The following is an 18,349-nucleotide window of genomic DNA, read 5'->3' as shown; positions in this document are numbered from 1 at the left end:
GAACCAGGCTGGACCGGAACCAGAACCAGAACCAGGCTGAACCAGAACCAGGCTGGACCGGAACCAGAACCAGGCTGGACCGGAACCAGAACCAGGCTGGACCGGAACCAGAACCAGAACCAGGCTGGACCGGAACCAGGACCAGAACCAGGCTGGACCGGAACCAGAACCAGAACCAGAACCAGGCTGGACCGGAACCAGAACCAGAACCAGAACCAGAACCAGAACCAGGCTGGACCGGAACCAGAACCAGAACCAGGCTGGAACGGAACCAGAACCAGGCTGGACTGGAACCAGAACCAGAACCAGGCTGGACCGGAACCAGGACCAGAACCAGGCTGGACCGGAACCAGAACCAGAACCAGGCTGGACCGGAACCAGGACCAGAACCAGGCTGGACCGGAACCAGAACCAGGCTGGACCGGAACCAGAACCAGAACCAGGCTGAACCAGAACCAGGCTGGACCGGAACCAGAACCAGGCTGGACCGGAACCAGAACCAGAACCAGGCTGGACCGGAACCAGGACCAGAACCAGGCTGGACCGGAACCAGAACCAGGTGCAGTAGCTGTCTCACCGCTCCACTAGCTGTTTGTATCGCGGGATCTCTCTGGCATAAAGCAGCTTGTTGACTGGAGAGTCCTGATTGGACAGAAAGACAGTGTGATGTCACATGGAGGGGACAGAGCAGACGGACAGCGGCGGGACAGACGGTCCTACCCGTCCCACTTTGTGTTCGGAGGTGGTGCAGGAGTCGATGAAGGTCTGGGCGATGACGGAGAGGACGGCGTCGATGCTGTCCGTCACCTGGACGTCCAGGACGAACTGCGGGTTCTTTAGGATGTTGACCCAGAACCTCAGAGGGAGACTGGAGACAGACGGGTCAGAGAGACACCGCGCAGAGACAGGCGGAGGGGGCGGAGTCCAGCAGGTCTCACCTGTTTGTCTTCCAGATGTGGACAGTCTCGGGGTCGTCGATCCCGTGTTTCTCCGCCATGTCGTCCAGGAAGTCGAAGAAAAACCGGACAGCTATGGGAGGAGGACGCTTGGTGCTGAGGATGGCCACAAAGACGTCATCCACGAACTTCTGCAGCGTCCCCTGCAGAGACACGGACACCGTCCATCAGCCACGACCCTCTGTGTGTGTGTGTGTGTGTGTAGGTGTGTGAGAATGTGTGTGTGTGTAGGTGTGTGTGTGTGTGTGTGTGTGTGTGTGTGTAGGTGTGTGTGTGTGTGTGTGTGTGTGTGTGTGTGTGTGTGTGGTGTGTGTGTGTGTGTGTGTGTGTGTGTGTGTGTGTGGGTGTGTGTGTGTGTGGGTGTGTGTGTGTGTGTGTGTGTGTGTAGGTGTGTGTGTGTGTGTGTGTGTGTGTAGGTGTGTGTGTGTGCATGTGTGTGTGTGTGTAGGTGTGTGTGTGTGTGTGTGTGTGTGTAGGTGTGTGTGTGTGTGTGTGTAGGTGTGTGTGTGTGTGTGCATGTGTGTGTGTGTGTGTAGGTGTGTGTGTGTAGGTGTGTGTGTGTGTGTAGGTGTGTGTGTGCGTGTGTGTGTGTGTGTAGGTGTGTGTGTGTGTGTGTGTGTGTGTGTGTGTGTGTGTAGGTGTGTGTGTGTGTGTAGGTGTGTGTGTGTAGGTGTGTAGGTGTGTGTGTGTGTGTGTGTGTGTGTGTGTGTGTGTGTGTGTAGGTGTGTGTGTGTGTGTAGGTGTGTGTGTGTGTGTGCATGTGTGTGTGTGTGTGTAGGTGTGTGTGTGTAGGTGTGTAGGTGTGTGTGTGTGTAGGTGTGTGTGTGTAGGTGTGTAGGTGTGTGTGTGTGTAGGTGTGTGTGTGTAGGTGTGTGTGTGTGTAGGTGTGTGTGTGTAGGTGTGTGTGTGTGTAGGTGTGTGTGTGTGTGTAGGTGTGTGTGTGTGTGTGGGTGTGTGTGTGTAGGTGTGTGTGTGTGTAGGTGTGTGTGTGTAGGTGTGTAGGTGTGTGTGTGTGTAGGTGTGTGTGTGTAGGTGTGTGTGTGTGTAGGTGTCTGTGTGTGTGTGTAGGTGTGTGTGTGTGTGTAGGTGTGTGTGTGTGTGTGTGTGTGTGTGTGTGTGTGTGTGGGTGTGTGGGTGTGTGTAGGTGTGTGTGTGTGTGTGTGTGTGTGTGTAGGTGTGTGTGTGTGTGTGTGTGTAGGTGTGTGTGTGTAGGTGTGTGTGTGTGTGTGTGTGTGTAGGTGTGTGTGTGTGTGCGCTACCTTCATGGACAGCAGTCTGGTCAGGTAAATCTCAGGAATGGCCTTGGCTCTCTCCCGTTCCCTCATGCTGCTCTTCCGATGTTTTGGGATCTCTGAATCTTCGCTGCTCTTCACCAGGTGCCACAGACGCAGACCCTCCTCTTCCTCACCTTCCAGCATTGGTGTTTCTATGGCAACATCAGACACCGTTAGTCATCCCCACAAGATGATCTCGTATGTCACAATGGACCGACCTGGTCATCAATGTTTCTGAAGACGTTCCAGGAAGTTCTGTTAGCTGGTCCCACCTGTTTCCTCCTAAATGTTCTACGGTCTGGGTTGTGGTCAACAGACTGGGTTGTGGTCAACGGTCTTGGTTGTGGTCAACAGACTGGGTTGTGGTCAACGGTCTGGGTTGTGGTCAACAGACTGGGTTGTGGTCAACGGTCTGGGTTGTGGTCAACGGTCTGGGTTGTGGTCAACGGTCCGGGTTGTGGTCAACAGACTGGGTTGTGGTCAACGGTCTTGGTTGTTGTCAACGGTCCGGGTTGTGGTCAACGGTCTGGGTTGTGGTCAACGGTCTGGGTTGTGGTCAACGGTCTTGGTTGTTGTCAACGGTCCGGGTTGTGGTCAACGGTCTGGGTTGTGGTCAACAGACTGGGTTGTGGTCAACGGTCCGGGTTGTGGCCAACAGACTGGGTTGTGGTCAACGGTCTGGGTTGTGGCCAACAGACTGGGTTGTGGTCAACGGTCTGGGTTGTGGTCAACGGTCTGGGTTGTGGCCAACAGACTGGGTTGTGGTCAACGGTCCGGGTTGTGGTCAACGGTCCGGGTTGTGGCCAACAGACTGGGTTGTGGTCAACGGTCCGGGTTGTGGTCAACGGTCTTGGTTGTGGTCAACGGTCCGGGTTGTGGTCAACGGTCCGGGTTGTGGCCAACAGACTGGGTTGTGGTCAACGGTCCGGGTTGTGGTCAACGGTCTTGGTTGTGGTCAACGGTCCGGGTTGTGGTCAACGGTCCGGGTTGTGGCCAACAGACTGGGTTGTGGTCAACGGTCCGGGTTGTGGTCAACAGGTTGGGTTGTGGTCAACGGACTGGGTTGTGGTCAACGGTCCGGGTTGTGGTCAACGGTCCGGGTTGTGGTCAACGGTCCGGGTTGTGGTCAACGGTCCGGGTTGTGGTCAACGGTCTTGGTTGTGGTCAACGGTCCGGGTTGTGGTCAACAGACTGGGTTGTGGTCAACAGGCTGAGTTGTGGTCAACAGGTTGGGTTGTGGTCAACGGTCCGGGTTGTGGTCAACGGTCCGGGTTGTGGTCAACGGTCCGGGTTGTGGTCAACGGTCCGGGTTGTGGTCAACGGTCTTGGTTGTGGTCAACGGTCCGGGTTGTGGTCAACGGTCCGGGGAGTGGTCAACGGTCTGGGTTGTCAACAGATTTCCTGTGATTCTGATGGCTGAGGTGTGTCGGTTCTTACTTTCTCCCGTCTGAAACACCTGGTTGACCCCTGAACTGAGAAATCGAGGGATGAGGGCGACTGTGGCGCCATCTGGAACCTGAGGAACGGAGAATGTGACGTAAAGATGAGCAGCAGTGAGACAGGAAGGCGGAGACTCGCTGTGATTGGTCGGTTCGCACCTTGTAATGCTGCAGCGTGTTGAGCCTTTTCCAGCGACCGTGAACCACTGCTGTGACATCATCATCCGACAGAGTCAGGTGACCTGCCTGACCCGAACGCCACTCTGCAGACAAACGTACACAGGTGAGAACCGGCTGCCTGTCAGACTAAGGAGAGGTGAAACAGGTGAGGAGGACTAGTGCGCACCCAGGTCCAGACTGTCTGCTGCTGGTCTCTGAGAGAACGGAGCTCCTCTGTAGACCTGATCCAGGATCTTATCTTTCACCTGGACACAGAAACACCCTGGCAGGTGAGCAGCAGAGCGACGGGTGACCAGGGGTCTGTCCAACGTGTCCCTACCTGGGTGATGGTGTCGGTGTCGAGAACCTTAATGGGACACGGCTGAACCTCCACTCCGTTCTTCACCAGGACGTTCAGAGTCTGAGGAACAGGTGAGACAGACAGGTGAGACCAAACCAGGCTCGAGTGCGGGAGGTAGTCCTGTTGCTATGGTTACCATGGCAGAGTAATCGATGTCCTCTCGCAGCAGATGGCTGTCGTTGAGCGTCCGCTTGGCCTTCCCCGTCACAGCGTCCACCGGGCCCTTGTCCACCTGGTACTTTATGGCCCGGTAGAGCATGTAGAGCGGCTCCCCGGCCACTTCCTGTCAGACAGACAGGTGAGGGTGAGACAGGGGGAGGGGCAGGTGAGGAGAGACAGGTATGGACAGAAACCGCTACCTTCAGGAAAGAATAGAGGCAGATGGACATCCAGTTGGTCAGCATCTTCTCAACAACCGTCTCCGTCCTGAAAGACAGAGGAGCCAGAGGTCAGTCCAGGTTCCGGCTGGACCCTCACCGGTCCGGGTGTCCTGGTTCCGGTTCAGCAGCATCTGAGGTGCGCTTGTTTCCCGTACCGGCGCAGCATGAGCTTGGGGTTCTTGGCGACGTACTGCTGCACCAGGTCCTGCAGCAGCGTCTTCATGACCTCGGTGAAGTACTCCAGCTTGTCGTGCAACGCGATGGTGAGCAGACTGGCCACGTAGCCGCGGTCCCGCTGGGAGAAGCCCTGCTGGGCCTCCAGGGTGTGGATGAACTGCCGATCAGAACCACAGCGTCAGCACCAGCGGCCCACTCGCCTGGACCCGCCTCACCTGAGCAGGACCCACCCTGGTGAGGAAGAGTCTGTTGTTGAGCAGGTTGTTGAGCTGCTGGAGGCCCTGCTCCACCGTCGGCCTCCTGGACTCCGGCAGGTCCAACTGCCGGCTCAGCAGCGCCGTCTGCTGGCCGGGGAAGAAGATCCTCTCTGCGTACGTCTTGTAGTCGAGCAGAGGAAGACCCGGTCCTCCCACGTCGCTGCTGAGGTCCATCATTTCTGTCATCAGGTCTGCAGGACGGGAAGAACAACAGGTCGATCAGTGGGATGCTCACAGCATCTGCTAACAGCAGCGCTAACTGTTAGCTTAGCACTTTAGCATCTTTGCTAACTTTGAAAATGTTTAGCCCACATTTAGTCCATTCATAAGGTAGCGTAGTAAATGATGGTTATTCTGTACCCACAATGCATCACTGTACATTAAACAGTTTAAAGTCTCCTGATCTCCTGCTTCCTTTCTGACTGACGTGCTCAGTTAGGCTAAATCAGAGTTAGCAAAACTCAACGTTAAAACTGAGTGAATGTTTCCAAAGAGTCGCTTCCTGAAACGCAACCCATGCAGGTAGGTGTGTAATGACAGACCTGACCCTGATGAGGGCGCTATATCCTGTAATACACGTTGAGTAATTGACGCTGTGGATTTCAATATCGTTGAGCGTTAGCAGATGTTTATAAGTGCTTTAAGGCCAGTGCAGCTAACTTTTTAATTAGTGGCTGATGGTGGGTATCAACATCGTTGAATTTAGCACTTTAACTTTAGCTAAATACCATGTTCGCATTGAGTTTTAGCACTATTAATATTAATTGTTAGTGATAGAATGCTAGCACAATTAAACGAGTTAGCTTACGCAAAATACCATGTTGGTATTGCGATTTAGTGGGACTAATGTTTAGTGCTTTAGAGTTAGCGCAGCTGCCTTTTTAGTTAGAATAACCCACATTAACGTGGTTCAATTAAGCTCTTTAGCATTAACTTGTGCTAAATACTATGTTGGCTAATGCTTATTGTTATTAAGTTGGCATAACAAACCTTTGAGTTCACGATGCACACATTTGTGCTTTTGCATTAGCTTCCATTAAATAGCACGTTGATATTGCGCTTTACCAAGCTGATATTATGAATAGCACTTTAGCAATAGTCAAGCTAACTTTTGAGCTAGCGGTGCCCACCACTGCTCACCCGTGAACTCCTTACGACACTGATCTCCCACGTTGATCTCAAGAGTCTCCAACTGCAGCAGAACCTTCTTATAATCTCGGAGAGCCTGTTTGCTCTTCCTCCTGTACAGAACAAAGCAGATCGCCGGTCAGGGGATCCAGTCAACCGGCTCTGGAGAAACCCGGGACACGGCAGCAGCGGGTTGTACCTGTACATGAGAATGACGATCAGCACCGACAGGATGATGACAGCAGCTCCAGCACCCAGACTGATCTGCGCCGCCAGCGGGATGGGAGACAGCAACGAGTCGCTGTCGTACTGGACCAGACCCAGGTCCACCTGCAGCTTCCCCATGAACACCTGGGAGACAGACAGGTAGACTAACAACATCCTGCTGGACCAGGGGCGTTCTTAGTGTTTCTCTCGGTTCAGGTCACCTTCAGCATAGGCAGCTCGCTGCTGCCATCCACGCTCAGAGGCTGATCCTCCGGGGGTTCGCAGTACAGGTGGGTTCGGTCCAGAGTCTTCACCTCACAGTCTTGATCTCCAAGCCGAGCCTGGACTTCATCCTTGGACATGGCTCTGGTCAGGTCCAGACCCTGAGGGACGCCAAGACATCAGACCACATGCTGCATCCGCTGGACCAGCCAATGAGAGTCACTGTACCTCTACAGCGATCACTCCGCCGGGTTTGAAGCGGTACGGAGCGTCCGGAGCGTCTCGGTTCAGAGGAAAGAACTGGGGGTTCTGGTAATAGGTGAAGCTCTGACCCTGATGGACAGAGACAGACGGAGACATCATCAGACTGAGCAGGGTCTGACGCGGCGGTGAGCAGCAGGCCGGTGACGGCACCTCGATGCTGTCGTAGTGGACCCGGACGTTGTCCAGCTGAAACCACACCCCCTTCACTCTGACCTCTGGGGGCACTGCGGGGGTCGGACATGTGATCTCAGAGGACGACAGGACAGAGCAGCGCTCAGACACCTGAGACATGGACAGGAGAGCAGACAGGTGAAAACAGGTAGGTAGGGTGCAGCTCCCTGATTGGTTGGTTCATCTCACTGTCGTCATGGTGCCGTTAAAGACCAAGTGCTGCCTGGCGGTCAGGAGAGCCAATCGCCTTCTCCGTTTCACTCTCTGCACCTCCAGAGGCTCCACCCACACAGATATCACCGGCTCCTGCACCACGTCCAGGTTCCTGCCCGTCACCTTGATGACCCGCCCTCCCCTGAGAACAGGACATCAGCCCCTTATTAGGAAGCAAAGCTGTAACTAAGACCATAGATCCCAGGCCTTTAACGGCACAGAAAGTTTGGATCAATCAGACATTTTTAGTATTTTAAGTTTCAAAATTATGTCGTTAATACGCATGAACACAAATCCAGAATTACTTAAATTGATAAAATGAAATGTGACGCACCAAGATATGATCGCATTGTTTTGTTTTATTGATAATCTAAACGGAACTAAACGGCGGTGACAGTTTATTGAACTGAGGTGTTTTACCGAGTTACACCACAAGGTGGCGATGCTTCCTGTGACGGTTGGGTGCGTCTCTTGCTCTGCTTTGCCAGTTGGCACAGACACACGAAGCAGTAAAGACTTTCTATCTTATTTTTACTTAATTATGGGGTTTTAAAGTCCACCAGCATGGATATGATTCCCATAAAGATTTATTTAATCATGTAACGTTACTGCATCAAACCGTTTAATGTAAGATATGTTTTTGAGAGCGAAATAACAAATCTACCATGGTAGCACACTGGCGCTAGCATGCTAGTTGCAGCTAACTGCTTGTGTATTCAATGTTGGTTCAGCCATAACCAACATTAAATACACAATAAATAATGATTTATTTATTCTAACATCGTAGTGTTCGGTTTAATCTAAGATAGTTTGTATATGAAAGCTTTCCCAGCACATTGAGACCGAGAGAAATGGCTGACTGTACTGTTAGCATTCCGGTGCTAGCATGCTAGTTGCAGCTAACTGCTTGTGTATTCAATGTTGGTTCAGCCATAACCAACATTAAATACACAATAAATAATGATTTATTTATTCTAACATCGTAGTGTTCGGTTTAATCTAAGATAGTTTGTATATGAAAGCTTTCCCAGCACATTGAGACCGAGAGAAATGACTGACTGTACTGTTAGCATTCCGGTGCTAGCATGCTAGCTTAGCAGCTAACTGCTGCTGCATTTCCGGTTGGTTCACCCATATTTTGTGTTGATGCTTATATGTCACATAAAGTCAGATTTACTGCAGTTAAATCTGCTAATTTATGCTAAAGGACTACAGACTGTAAAATCTGTTAGCATATTGCGGCTGAGTGAAAAATGACAAATGTCATGGTTAATATATTGGCTCCCCTCTGCTAAATGGAAGATCGTACACAATTACCAGTCAAAAATTACTCATTGAGCAACAATCTGTCAATATTTGAAAGTTATGCATTTTATAAAAAGTTGTTTCTGGCAGTAGCATAATTAGCATAAAGTATTATTCTGAGTGTTGCGTCATACACCACAAACAAAGCTCAGTAATGGGTCCTTACGCGTAGAAGCTCTCTGCAGGTGTCGCTTTGGTGATGACGGGGTCGTCCAGGTAACGAAAGGTAAGCTCAGGACCGGTCCGATTAGCTTTACCAAAGAAGACCCAAACCGGAACTGGTCCGGTCCAATTGCTAGAACTGGTCTTGCACACAAACTGGGAATCAGTCACCTCATTCACACTGGGAGGAGACAGAAAAACGGAGACGTGTCAAACTGAACCAGGAAGAGCCATCAGTCCCAGCAGAACCGGGTCAGAACTCACATGAAGCAGGGCTGCCGGTCCAGGAAGGCGGCCAGGTCCGAGGTTTGCCCGGTCAGCAGCTGTTGGCCTTTGATGGTCAGCTTGGTTCCTCCAGAAACCGGGCCTTTATCTGGAACCAGACCGGTCAGCTTAGGGTTCTGGGGAGAGACCAGAACAGCAGAACTTTGGTCCGCGGGCCTGAGGTCAGAACCGCCTGAACAGAACCTCAGCGGGTCTCACCTGATAGGTGAACATCTGGGTCGATCGGCCAGGTGGAGTGGTTCCCACGGTAACCTGGACATTCCCGACCCGGTGATTCCCACTGCTCTGCAGCTCACACACGACCCTGACACAGGTGAGCAGGCAGGTAAAGACGGGTGGAGCAGCCAGGTGTTAACTGAGGGCCAGTCAGGTGAGTCTACCTGGTGGAGATCTGGTATCCTTCAGGCTGAGCCACACATGGGACGTCTGCCACCTGGACTCCGCCCACCACGTCCTGGTACCTGGTGCCCAGGTTGGACCCTGTGATTGTCACCAGGATTCCACCCTCCACAGGTCCAGTCACAGGATGCACCTGCAGACAGGCCGGTGACACGTTTCCATGGCAACAAGACTTCTGCAGACCCACGCCCGCTGGCAGGACTCACCTGTGTGATCTGAGGCGTCGGACAGGTGTCTGCCGGTACGCCGGAGCATGATTGGCTGTAGACGCATCTGGGGGCGGGGCTTCCAAGACACCACACACAGCTGTACTCCACAGGCACCGCCCGGCACTGCGAGCAATCTGATTGGCCGGCTGAGCAGTCATACAGGTGGACTGAAGAGAAAATGACCGACATCCGTCAGGTCCGATACCGACGGAACCAGAACCTAAAGGTCCGATAATCTGAAACGGATCATGACTGAAAACCTGTAGAAATCTGTTCTGGTTCTACAGAACTGGGTCAGCAGGTGAGTTCCTTACGTCTGAGTCCAGGTGATGCATCAATGCGCCTCTGTCCTCTGCGCAGGTAGATGGCAGCAGAATACTGCAGCTGGCTGAGGCGAAACTGGAACTGAGGACAGACCGCAGATCAGGAACCTGAACGGTGGCAGGTGTGTGTTACCTGGTGGGGGCTGCAGGTGTGTGTGTCACCTGGTGGGGGCTGCAGGTGTGGGTGTGTGTGTTACCTGGTGGGGGCTGCAGGTGTGGGTGTGTGTGTTACCTGGTGGGGGCTGCAGGTGTGTGTGTCACCTGGTGGGGGCTGCAGGTGTGGGTGTGTGTGTTACCTGGTGGGGGCTGCAGGTGTGTGTGTCACCTGGTGGGGGCTGCAGGTGTGTGTGTGTGTGTGTTACCTGGTGGGGGCTGCAGGTGAAGATGTGTGTGTTACCTGGTGGGGGCTGCAGGTGAAGATGTGTGTGTTACCTGGTGGGGGCTACAGGTGTGTGTGTGTTACCTGGTGGGGGCTGCAGGTGTGTGTGTGTGTGTGTGTCACCTGGTGGGGGCTGCAGGTGAAGATGTGTGTGTTACCTGGTGGGGGCTGCAGGTGTGTGTGTGTGTGTTACCTGGTGGGGGCTGCAGGTGTGTGTGTCACCTGGTGGGGGCTGCAGGTGAAGGTGTGTGTGTTACCTGGTAGGGGCTGCAGGTGTGTGTGTTACCTGGTGGGGGCTGCAGGTGTGTGTGTTACCTGGTGGGGGCTGCAGGTGTGTGTGTTACCTGGTAGGGGCTGCAGGTGTGTGTGTTACCTGGTGGGGGCTGCAGGTGTGTGTGTTACCTGGTAGGGGCTGCAGGTGTGTGTGTTACCTGGTGGGGGCTGCAGGTGAAGATGTGTGTGTCGTCCTCAGTTTTCCTCTCAGACGCCATCAGGTCCAGCTGCACGTCTTCAACTTCAACAACACAAACGTACTGAGCTTCGTCCTGGACGGGCAGGACAGAGAGAAACGTCAGACACCTGAGACACACCTGAGGCACGTCCACATCAGTGTCCTGGTTTCCATGGAGATTGGACCTGACAGTTCCTACAGAACCTGAACTGGACCTTAGAGACCGGGTCTGCTGTGGAGCTGAGCAGGTCATTAATCGGGCTCACCTGGTAGACGTCCAGGTTTCGCCCCTCCAGGACTACAGTGGTGCTCAGGCCCATGGGCACTAAAGAAGAACCTCTGAGAGACGAGACCAGAGGACAGGAAGCGTCCTGGAGAGAGACGAGGACGGTCAGGAGGACGGAAGGAGGAAGGACAGGAGGACGGACATTAGGACGGTCAGGAGGACGGACAGGAGGACGGACAGGAGGAAGGACAAGAGGACAGTCAGGAGGACAGTCAGGAGGACGGACAGGAGGACTGAAGGAGGACGGACAGGAGGACGGTCATTAGGACGTTCATGAGGACGGACAGGAGGAAGGACAAGAGGACAGTCAGGAGGACGGACAGGAGGACTGAAGGAGGACGGACAGGAGGACGGTCATTAGGACGGACAGGAGGACGGACAGGAGGAAGGACAAGAGGACGGTCAGGAGGACGGACATTAGGACGGTCATGAGGACGGACAGGAGGAAGGACAAGAGGACGGTCAGGAGGAAGGACAGGAGGACGGACAGGAGGACTGAAGGAGGACGGTCATGAGGACGGACAGGAGGAAGGACAAGAGGACGGTCAGGAGGACGGACATTAGGACGGTCAGGAGGAAGGACAAGAGGACGGTCAGGAGGACGGTCATTAGGACGGACAGGAGGACGGACAGGAGGACGGTCATTAGGACGGACAGGAGGACGGACAGGAGGACGGACAGGTGTCTCACGTTGTGGCTGAGGACCAGCTTCCTGGGGCAGCTGTGGTTGTGGGTGCAGATCTGATCCAGAGGACACCAGTTACAGGTCCAGGAGGAGACGCAGGACAGACACCTGAGAGACAGAGACATCATCATCATCTTCATCACCCCCATCCTCCTCTTCCTCTCCTGCAGCTACTGGACTCTTACTGGGAGCTCTGGTTCAGTCGGCTGACGGCTCCGCAGTCGTAGAAGGTCATGGTTCCCATGGCGACGGTCACGTGACCAAACATCAGAGACACGGGCAGGACCATGTGATCTGTGGGGTCAGAGGTCATTCAGCAGCCGGTCGGAGCATCGGGGTCTCTGCAGGCGACCTCTGCTCACCGCTGCCGGGCGGCATGGGGGGGAGGAGCTCCGGCGCAGGTGACTGGCAGGTGAGTTCTGTTCCCATGACAACAGCCGGCTGGGGGGGCATGCTCCCGAAGACGCAGGACAGAGACTCCGCCCCCTGGAGGACAGGCAGCTGGACGACTGACATGGTTACCTAGGAGACAAAGAGAGGACGAGCTAGAGAACCAGAACCAGAACCAGAACCCGGCTCCATCAGCTCCCAGTCACTCCACCTCACCTGGGTCTGCTCATCTCTGCTCTGATTGGCCGGCTGCAGGCTCTGCACCGTGACACACTGATTGGTCCGTTCAAAACTCCACAGCCAGTGGTTGTCCAGCAGGTGGCGCTCACACTCATGTTTACGGGAACACCTGGACACCACAGAGACAAAGGACACATGTCTGCAGTTCCCCTGATGTCCATCTGATGGCGCTAGAGGACCGCGAAGGACCCTGAAGGACAGTACAGGTGATGGACAGGTGAGAGAGGTTTACCGTCCCTCCAGGACACACCAGCCGCAGTACGGGTCTCTGATGGACAGACAGGACAGACAGTCTGTCTGTCTCTCGCAGGACGACACGGGAACCTTGGACACCTGGACACAGACAGGAAGCGGATGTCCTGACTGGACAGACAGGGGGACGGGGACAGGAGAGGGACAGCGGGACCGACGCGCGTCTCTCACCCGGTCGTCGGTTAAAACATAAACGTGACGCTGGCTCTCGTCCAATAGGAGGTCGGCTCCGATGGCTCCGCCCCCGTCCACCAGCAGGCTGCCGTACAGGTGGCCAGACCTATCAGGGCGCACCAACACCTGCAGGACAGGTGAGACGTTAGTCCCAATCAGAACCCTCCACCTGCTCGCAGGTGAGCTGCAAAAACGTTAAAAGAAAGAAATTCATCTAAAAAAAGTCAAAGTTTGACCAGAACAGGAAACCTGGACATCACATTTTCTTCTTCTCTTGTCCTTTCTGTGTCTCACTCTCTGCCTGCGGCGCTGTGATGTCACAGCCCCTGTGATGTCACAGCCCCTGTGATGTCACAGCCCCTGTGATGTCACAGCCCCCTGGATCCTGGACCGCGGCTGGTTCTCGGAGCTCACCTCATTAAACGATGCAGGTTGCCATGACAACGACACAGACCGTGGATCGAGGCGTTTCTGGTAGGACTCAGCGATGGAGGCGGAGCAGCAGAGTGTGATTAAATATTAACACGCTGAATCAAAGCCGAGCGCTCATTAACACAGGCTCGTCATTACCCACAATCCACCTGGGACAGCAATAACCAATCAGCAACTTAAGCCTCAGAATGCTCCCAGAGCCCGCCCCCAAGCTAAACACCTGTTCACCACACACACACAATACACACACATACACACACATACACACACACACACACAATACACACACAACCACACACACACAACAATACACACACAACCACACACACACACGACAATACACACACACAACCACACACACACACGACAATACACACACACAACCACACACACACACGACAATACACACACACAACCACACACACACACGACAATACACACACATACAACAATACACACACACACAATACACACACAATACACACACAACCACACACACACACAATACACACACAACCACACACACACACATACAACAATACACACACACTCATGCACACCATGTATTATTGATGAGTGGCTGCAGGCGGCTTTGTGTTTGTGTGTGTGTGTGTGTGTGTGTGTGTGTGTAAGGATGAACACGAGTTTTCTGGACCTTCAGAACCGGCTCTCAGGATTCTGGTCAGACTGACTGATTCAGTAAAGATCTTGTCTCTCTGAGGAACCCAAGGTGTCGTTCTGATCAGAGACCCCCAGAACCAGTACCACTCAGCCGCTGGTTCCACTGGTTCTACTGGTTCCACTGGTTCCACTGGTTCTACTGGTTCCACTGGTTCTACTGGTTCCACTGGTTCTACTGGTTCCACTGGTTCTACTGGTTCCACTGGTTCCACTGGTTCTACTGGTTCCACTGGTTCTACTGGTTCCACTGGTTCCACTGGTTCTACTGGTTCTACTGGTTCCACTGGTTCTACTGGTTCCACTGGTTCCACTGGTTCCACTGGTTCTACTGGTTCTACTGGTTCCACTGGTTCCACTGGTTCTACTGGTTCCACTGGTTCTACTGGTTCCACTGGTTCTACTGGTCCATGTTCAGTCCTGTATCCACTACGCCTCACACGTCCACCAAGCTTCAGCCGTATGAACGTCGTGTTCCGTCCTCCCGTCTGTCTGGACATTTCAGGCGTACCGTATAGAAGACGGCTGCACCACACCGACCCCCCGACCCCCTGACCCCCCCTGACCCCCAGTCAGATCCCAGTTCCTAACCTCCAGCCCACTGAACCACAGAGGCAGCAAAAGAGCTGCAACCGTTCCCCCAGCTGGACCGGTTGGGGGAACGGTTCTGGAGTACTGAAGAACCTCACGATGACCTCTGGGGTCACCTGGTCGGGCGACTCCGGGTCTACAGCGCCCCCCTGTGTGTGTTCACCTTGTGCAGACGTCCGTCTCGATCTCCCAGGAAGGCGATGGTGTGTCCGGCCTCTGTTGCTGCGGTAACGGAGGTCAGCTGGGTGTTCAGCGTGACGGTGGGCGGGACTCCCAGGGGAACGGCGCTGGCGATGGGGTTGGGGGTGTGTTCCCCCCCACAGGGGTAGTCAGAGAGAGACTCCTTCACAGGAGAGAGACACAACGTGATGTTTACATGTTGATGTGCACACACACGCACACGCACACACACACACACACACACACTCTGTGCTATATTTGGGTCAGATTGGCCTGCAGCTGTCTGATGATCCGTGCAGCTGCTGCAGATGATCCCCCCCCACCAGCTCGCCTCAGTCTGCAGTTTCGCCCCCAGCAGAGCAGCAGGAGGGCTGACAGATCCTGGCTCATGGGACCAAGGGGCGGTGCCATCATGGGAGGGGCAGATCGAACGGAGGAGCCAGGAGGAGGAGACTGAATGATCTTTAGGCTGTTTCCCTCCTGATGGTCCGGTCGACCCGGTTCTACTGGACCCAGAACGTCTGCTCCACCTCCAGCTGCTCTGAGTCAAACCAACCTGTTCCCCTCCTGGCCTGTGGGGGCGCTGCACCAAGAACCACTGAAGGAAACGACACAAAAACCTCTGAAGACACTGAGAGCAACTTCCTTCTTCACCAGATGGAAACAAGATGGAGGATTTTAGCGGCTGGAGGATTTCTCTTTAGGCTAAAGACCAGGAGCCATTTCTGCTGCTAGCGCTAGGCTAGCACGTTAGCTGTGGTTGGATTTACCCAGAATGCAATGTGCTGCGGTTGGAGGATTTCTCTTTAGGCTAAAGACCAGGAGCCATTTCTGCTGCTAGCGCTAGGCTAGCACGTTAGCTGTGGTTGGATTTACCCAGAATGCAATGTGCTGCGGTTGGAGGATTTCTCTTTAGGCTAAAGACCAGGAGCCATTTCTGCTGCTAGCGCTAGGCTAGCATGTTAGCTTTGGTTGGATTTACCCAGAATGCAATGTGCTGCGGTTGGAGGATTTCTCTTTAGGCTAAAGACCAGGAGACTTTTCTCCCATGATCCTTTGGAACAGACACTTGTTTGCTACCTCTTCTGCTGATTTTGCCAAACAGACCCGGCAGAGCTCTGGTCAGAAAGCAACAGGACAGGATGTGGATTTTAAACTGGTTACTGTTCAGCAATGCATTGTGGGTGGGCTAAATGTTTTTAAATATTGCAAAAATGCTAAAGCACAAAGCTAACAATTAGCTCCACTCAGTCAGAAAGCATGTAGGACATAGGTAGATGTTAAACTGTTCACTGTATAACAGATGCATTCTGGGTATAGAACGGGTGGAGAGGAAACGGCACTGCTTCAAAATAAGAGCATGAAGTGTTGATAACCAAAACCTCAACACACGTTGAACTTTATTCACATGAAAGTTCATGAAACTGCCGCTAACGAGCGCTTTAGAGTTTATCCATAAAAGCTAATTCAGGAAAAGCCTGAACTAAAAATTAGCTCTGCTATTAGCATAAGTTTCCCCACTGCAGCTTTGAAACAGTTTTTAGGAAACAGGTGTATGCAGGCTGAAAGACGTTTTCAAGTCTCACCACCAGGGGGAGCAGCACTTTTACCTTCGGGAGTTTCAGACACTTGGATGACACGGCGTACTCGATGTAGGCCTCTTCCTGCCCACTGCTATCAAGTCCTCCCTCCGTGTAGCACACTTCCTGCGCCCGCCGCATCGTGGCGTCCAGGTCCTTCATCGTATAAACGCAGAGCGCCGAGCGGCTCGTTGCTATGGGCGTGGACGCCTGCCCTGCTGCCATGACGACAAACAGCGCCGGTGTACCTGACAGGTCTCCTAGCCACGCCCCCTGAGCCAGGTTGTAGCCGCCGCGGCACAGCAGCGGCACCTCCACGTAGGAGTAGAAGCTGCGGTCGGAGGCGCAGAGCCGCGAGGCGTAGGTCCTGTACTCCTTCGTGTGCCTCATGTCCCGCCGCGAGAACAGGAAGTAGACGTGGTTGCCATGGGCGACAGCCTTCACGAAGTGGTTGTTGTATTCAGAGTAACTTCCCACGACGAGTTTTCCGAGCTCCTCCTCCTGGGAGAAGGCTCTGCGGGGCGGAGCCACCGGGTGCAGGCGCCGCGTTGTGATTGGCGGGATGTCCCCAGGACCCCGGCTGGTGTAGCCTCGACCAACCAGCAGGAGGCGCAGCTCGCCGCCGGGCATGCCCGCTTCCTGTTTGCTCTGGGTGGTTATCACCACGGCGACGGTGGAAATCCGAGGGTCATTGGCAGCGACGTACTGAGTGTCAACGGGGTTGGAGGTCCGATAGATGAGCTGAGAGATGTTGGACCGACTCCTGCAGAGACATGAGACCAGGCTGGGGTCAGAGGTCAACACACTGATCTGGACACTCAACTGCTCATTATGACCAGAGTGGAACCAGAACCAGGACCAGAACCAGACTGGGACTCACCGCTTTTCACAGATTCCTTGGAACAGTGAACCACAGACAATCAGGCTTCCTGACTCCGCCCCCGGCCTTGGCTCCGCCCCCGCCTCCAGAAGCAGCAGCTTGTTATGGTTGTGAGTGGGCGTGGCCGAGGGGCAGTCCTGAGCAACGATTGGTGGGAGGCAGTCCGGAGAGTCCAGGAGAGGGCCGGTTTTAACGTGTGACATTACCTCCAGGTCAGAGGTCAGCTGATACAGGTGGTCGACTCCGCCCACAAACAGCTGCCCCACGCTCGGGTCCAGCAGCAGGTGGGAGAGGGGGGAGCCCTCCAGCTTCACCCACTGCATGGAGGCGTCTGCAGGGTGGGCAGGAGGGAGGAGGAGGAGGAGGAAGAGGAGGACTGAGGAGGAGATGGAGGAGGCCAACATGGCAGCTCCTCTTTACCTGCAACAGGTGAGAACAGGAGACAGCATGAGGGAGGAAGGCTGGACATCATCTATGGGGTCATTTTCTGCCATAACTGGAGAGCACACACTGTCGGTCTGAACGCAGGACTTCATGTTTTTGTAACTTCTGCTCTCTTTAAATATTCACTCTGCTTTCGCAAATCTTTCTCCTCGCGCTCAGAACTTGCCTCTGCTCGCGCTTGGAACAGAAAAGTACCGTCCCCTGGCAACCTCTCAGCCAATAGCTGAGAGGTTGCGCTCTGCCGCCGGACCGCAGCCTGTCTGTCCTGAGCGAGCAGCGAAAGCGGCTATTAGCTACTATTAGCAGCTATTAGCTTCTGCTGCTTCCTCAGCTCTGCAGCCAGTCATGCTAACCTTCACCAATAGTCAGAGCGGAGCAGACACGTTTCACTCTGTGTCCACATTGCAAATAAATCACATAAAACCGAGTAGATATTGATCAAGGCTCACCAGTCGCCATGGCAACCCTTGCTACTTCAAATTCTGACTGTAGGTGGCACCGGGCGGGAGCGCTGGCTCACCCACTGGAAGGAAACAAACGCACCCGGACAACACGTGCATTCTATTGGCTGAGAGGTTGCCAGGTGACGGTACCTTTCTGTTCCAAGCGCGAGCAGAAAATGACTCGTAAGCCAGCAGAGAAGTTTGCAAGTGGAGGTTTGATCCGAGCAAAGAGACGAGTTCTGAGCGCGAGCAGAAAGGTTTGAGAGAGCAGAGAGAATGTTTAAAGAGCAGAAGTTTGGAGTTCAAGCATCACAAGAAGAAGAAAGACAGGAAGTCCTCCAGGTATGGCAGAAAAATCCCACATCATCATCAT

General features: G+C 54.0%; 1 protein-coding gene across 2 annotated transcripts in view; it reads right to left on the bottom strand.

Annotated features, from left to right (window-relative positions):
- plxnb3 (plexin B3) overlaps positions 1 to 18,349 on the bottom strand; it is a 49,167-nt gene that overhangs the window by 4,380 nt on the left and 26,438 nt on the right. For both annotated transcript variants that reach the window (XM_081609435.1, XM_081609436.1), the window contains exons 3-37: positions 17,090 to 17,509; positions 16,240 to 16,972; positions 14,613 to 14,792; positions 12,746 to 12,874; positions 12,555 to 12,655; positions 12,299 to 12,431; positions 12,055 to 12,214; positions 11,878 to 11,986; positions 11,698 to 11,800; positions 10,988 to 11,092; positions 10,702 to 10,815; positions 9,883 to 9,973; positions 9,566 to 9,735; positions 9,341 to 9,492; positions 9,159 to 9,264; positions 8,940 to 9,076; positions 8,680 to 8,856; positions 7,185 to 7,350; positions 6,975 to 7,106; positions 6,789 to 6,893; positions 6,560 to 6,721; positions 6,331 to 6,482; positions 6,144 to 6,244; positions 4,977 to 5,194; positions 4,725 to 4,903; positions 4,549 to 4,615; positions 4,326 to 4,472; positions 4,169 to 4,249; positions 4,016 to 4,094; positions 3,829 to 3,932; positions 3,668 to 3,746; positions 2,216 to 2,382; positions 939 to 1,099; positions 721 to 868; positions 578 to 642 (exon numbers count right to left, since the gene is read on the bottom strand). In XM_081609435.1, coding sequence (XP_081465561.1) covers positions 578 to 642; positions 721 to 868; positions 939 to 1,099; positions 2,216 to 2,382; positions 3,668 to 3,746; positions 3,829 to 3,932; positions 4,016 to 4,094; positions 4,169 to 4,249; positions 4,326 to 4,472; positions 4,549 to 4,615; positions 4,725 to 4,903; positions 4,977 to 5,194; positions 6,144 to 6,244; positions 6,331 to 6,482; positions 6,560 to 6,721; positions 6,789 to 6,893; positions 6,975 to 7,106; positions 7,185 to 7,350; positions 8,680 to 8,856; positions 8,940 to 9,076; positions 9,159 to 9,264; positions 9,341 to 9,492; positions 9,566 to 9,735; positions 9,883 to 9,973; positions 10,702 to 10,815; positions 10,988 to 11,092; positions 11,698 to 11,800; positions 11,878 to 11,986; positions 12,055 to 12,214; positions 12,299 to 12,431; positions 12,555 to 12,655; positions 12,746 to 12,874; positions 14,613 to 14,792; positions 16,240 to 16,972; positions 17,090 to 17,493 — 5,417 coding nt within the window. In that variant the 5' untranslated portion in view covers positions 17,494 to 17,509. The remainder of the gene's footprint in view (positions 1 to 577; positions 643 to 720; positions 869 to 938; positions 1,100 to 2,215; positions 2,383 to 3,667; positions 3,747 to 3,828; positions 3,933 to 4,015; positions 4,095 to 4,168; positions 4,250 to 4,325; positions 4,473 to 4,548; positions 4,616 to 4,724; positions 4,904 to 4,976; positions 5,195 to 6,143; positions 6,245 to 6,330; positions 6,483 to 6,559; positions 6,722 to 6,788; positions 6,894 to 6,974; positions 7,107 to 7,184; positions 7,351 to 8,679; positions 8,857 to 8,939; positions 9,077 to 9,158; positions 9,265 to 9,340; positions 9,493 to 9,565; positions 9,736 to 9,882; positions 9,974 to 10,701; positions 10,816 to 10,987; positions 11,093 to 11,697; positions 11,801 to 11,877; positions 11,987 to 12,054; positions 12,215 to 12,298; positions 12,432 to 12,554; positions 12,656 to 12,745; positions 12,875 to 14,612; positions 14,793 to 16,239; positions 16,973 to 17,089; positions 17,510 to 18,349) is intronic.

Source organism: Poecilia reticulata, chromosome 7 (genome assembly GCF_904066995.2).
Source record: "Poecilia reticulata chromosome 7, P_reticulata-male-v2, whole genome shotgun sequence".
Classification (NCBI taxonomy): domain Eukaryota; kingdom Metazoa; phylum Chordata; class Actinopteri; order Cyprinodontiformes; family Poeciliidae; genus Poecilia; species Poecilia reticulata.
This window is presented reverse-complemented; position numbering and strand designations above follow the sequence as displayed.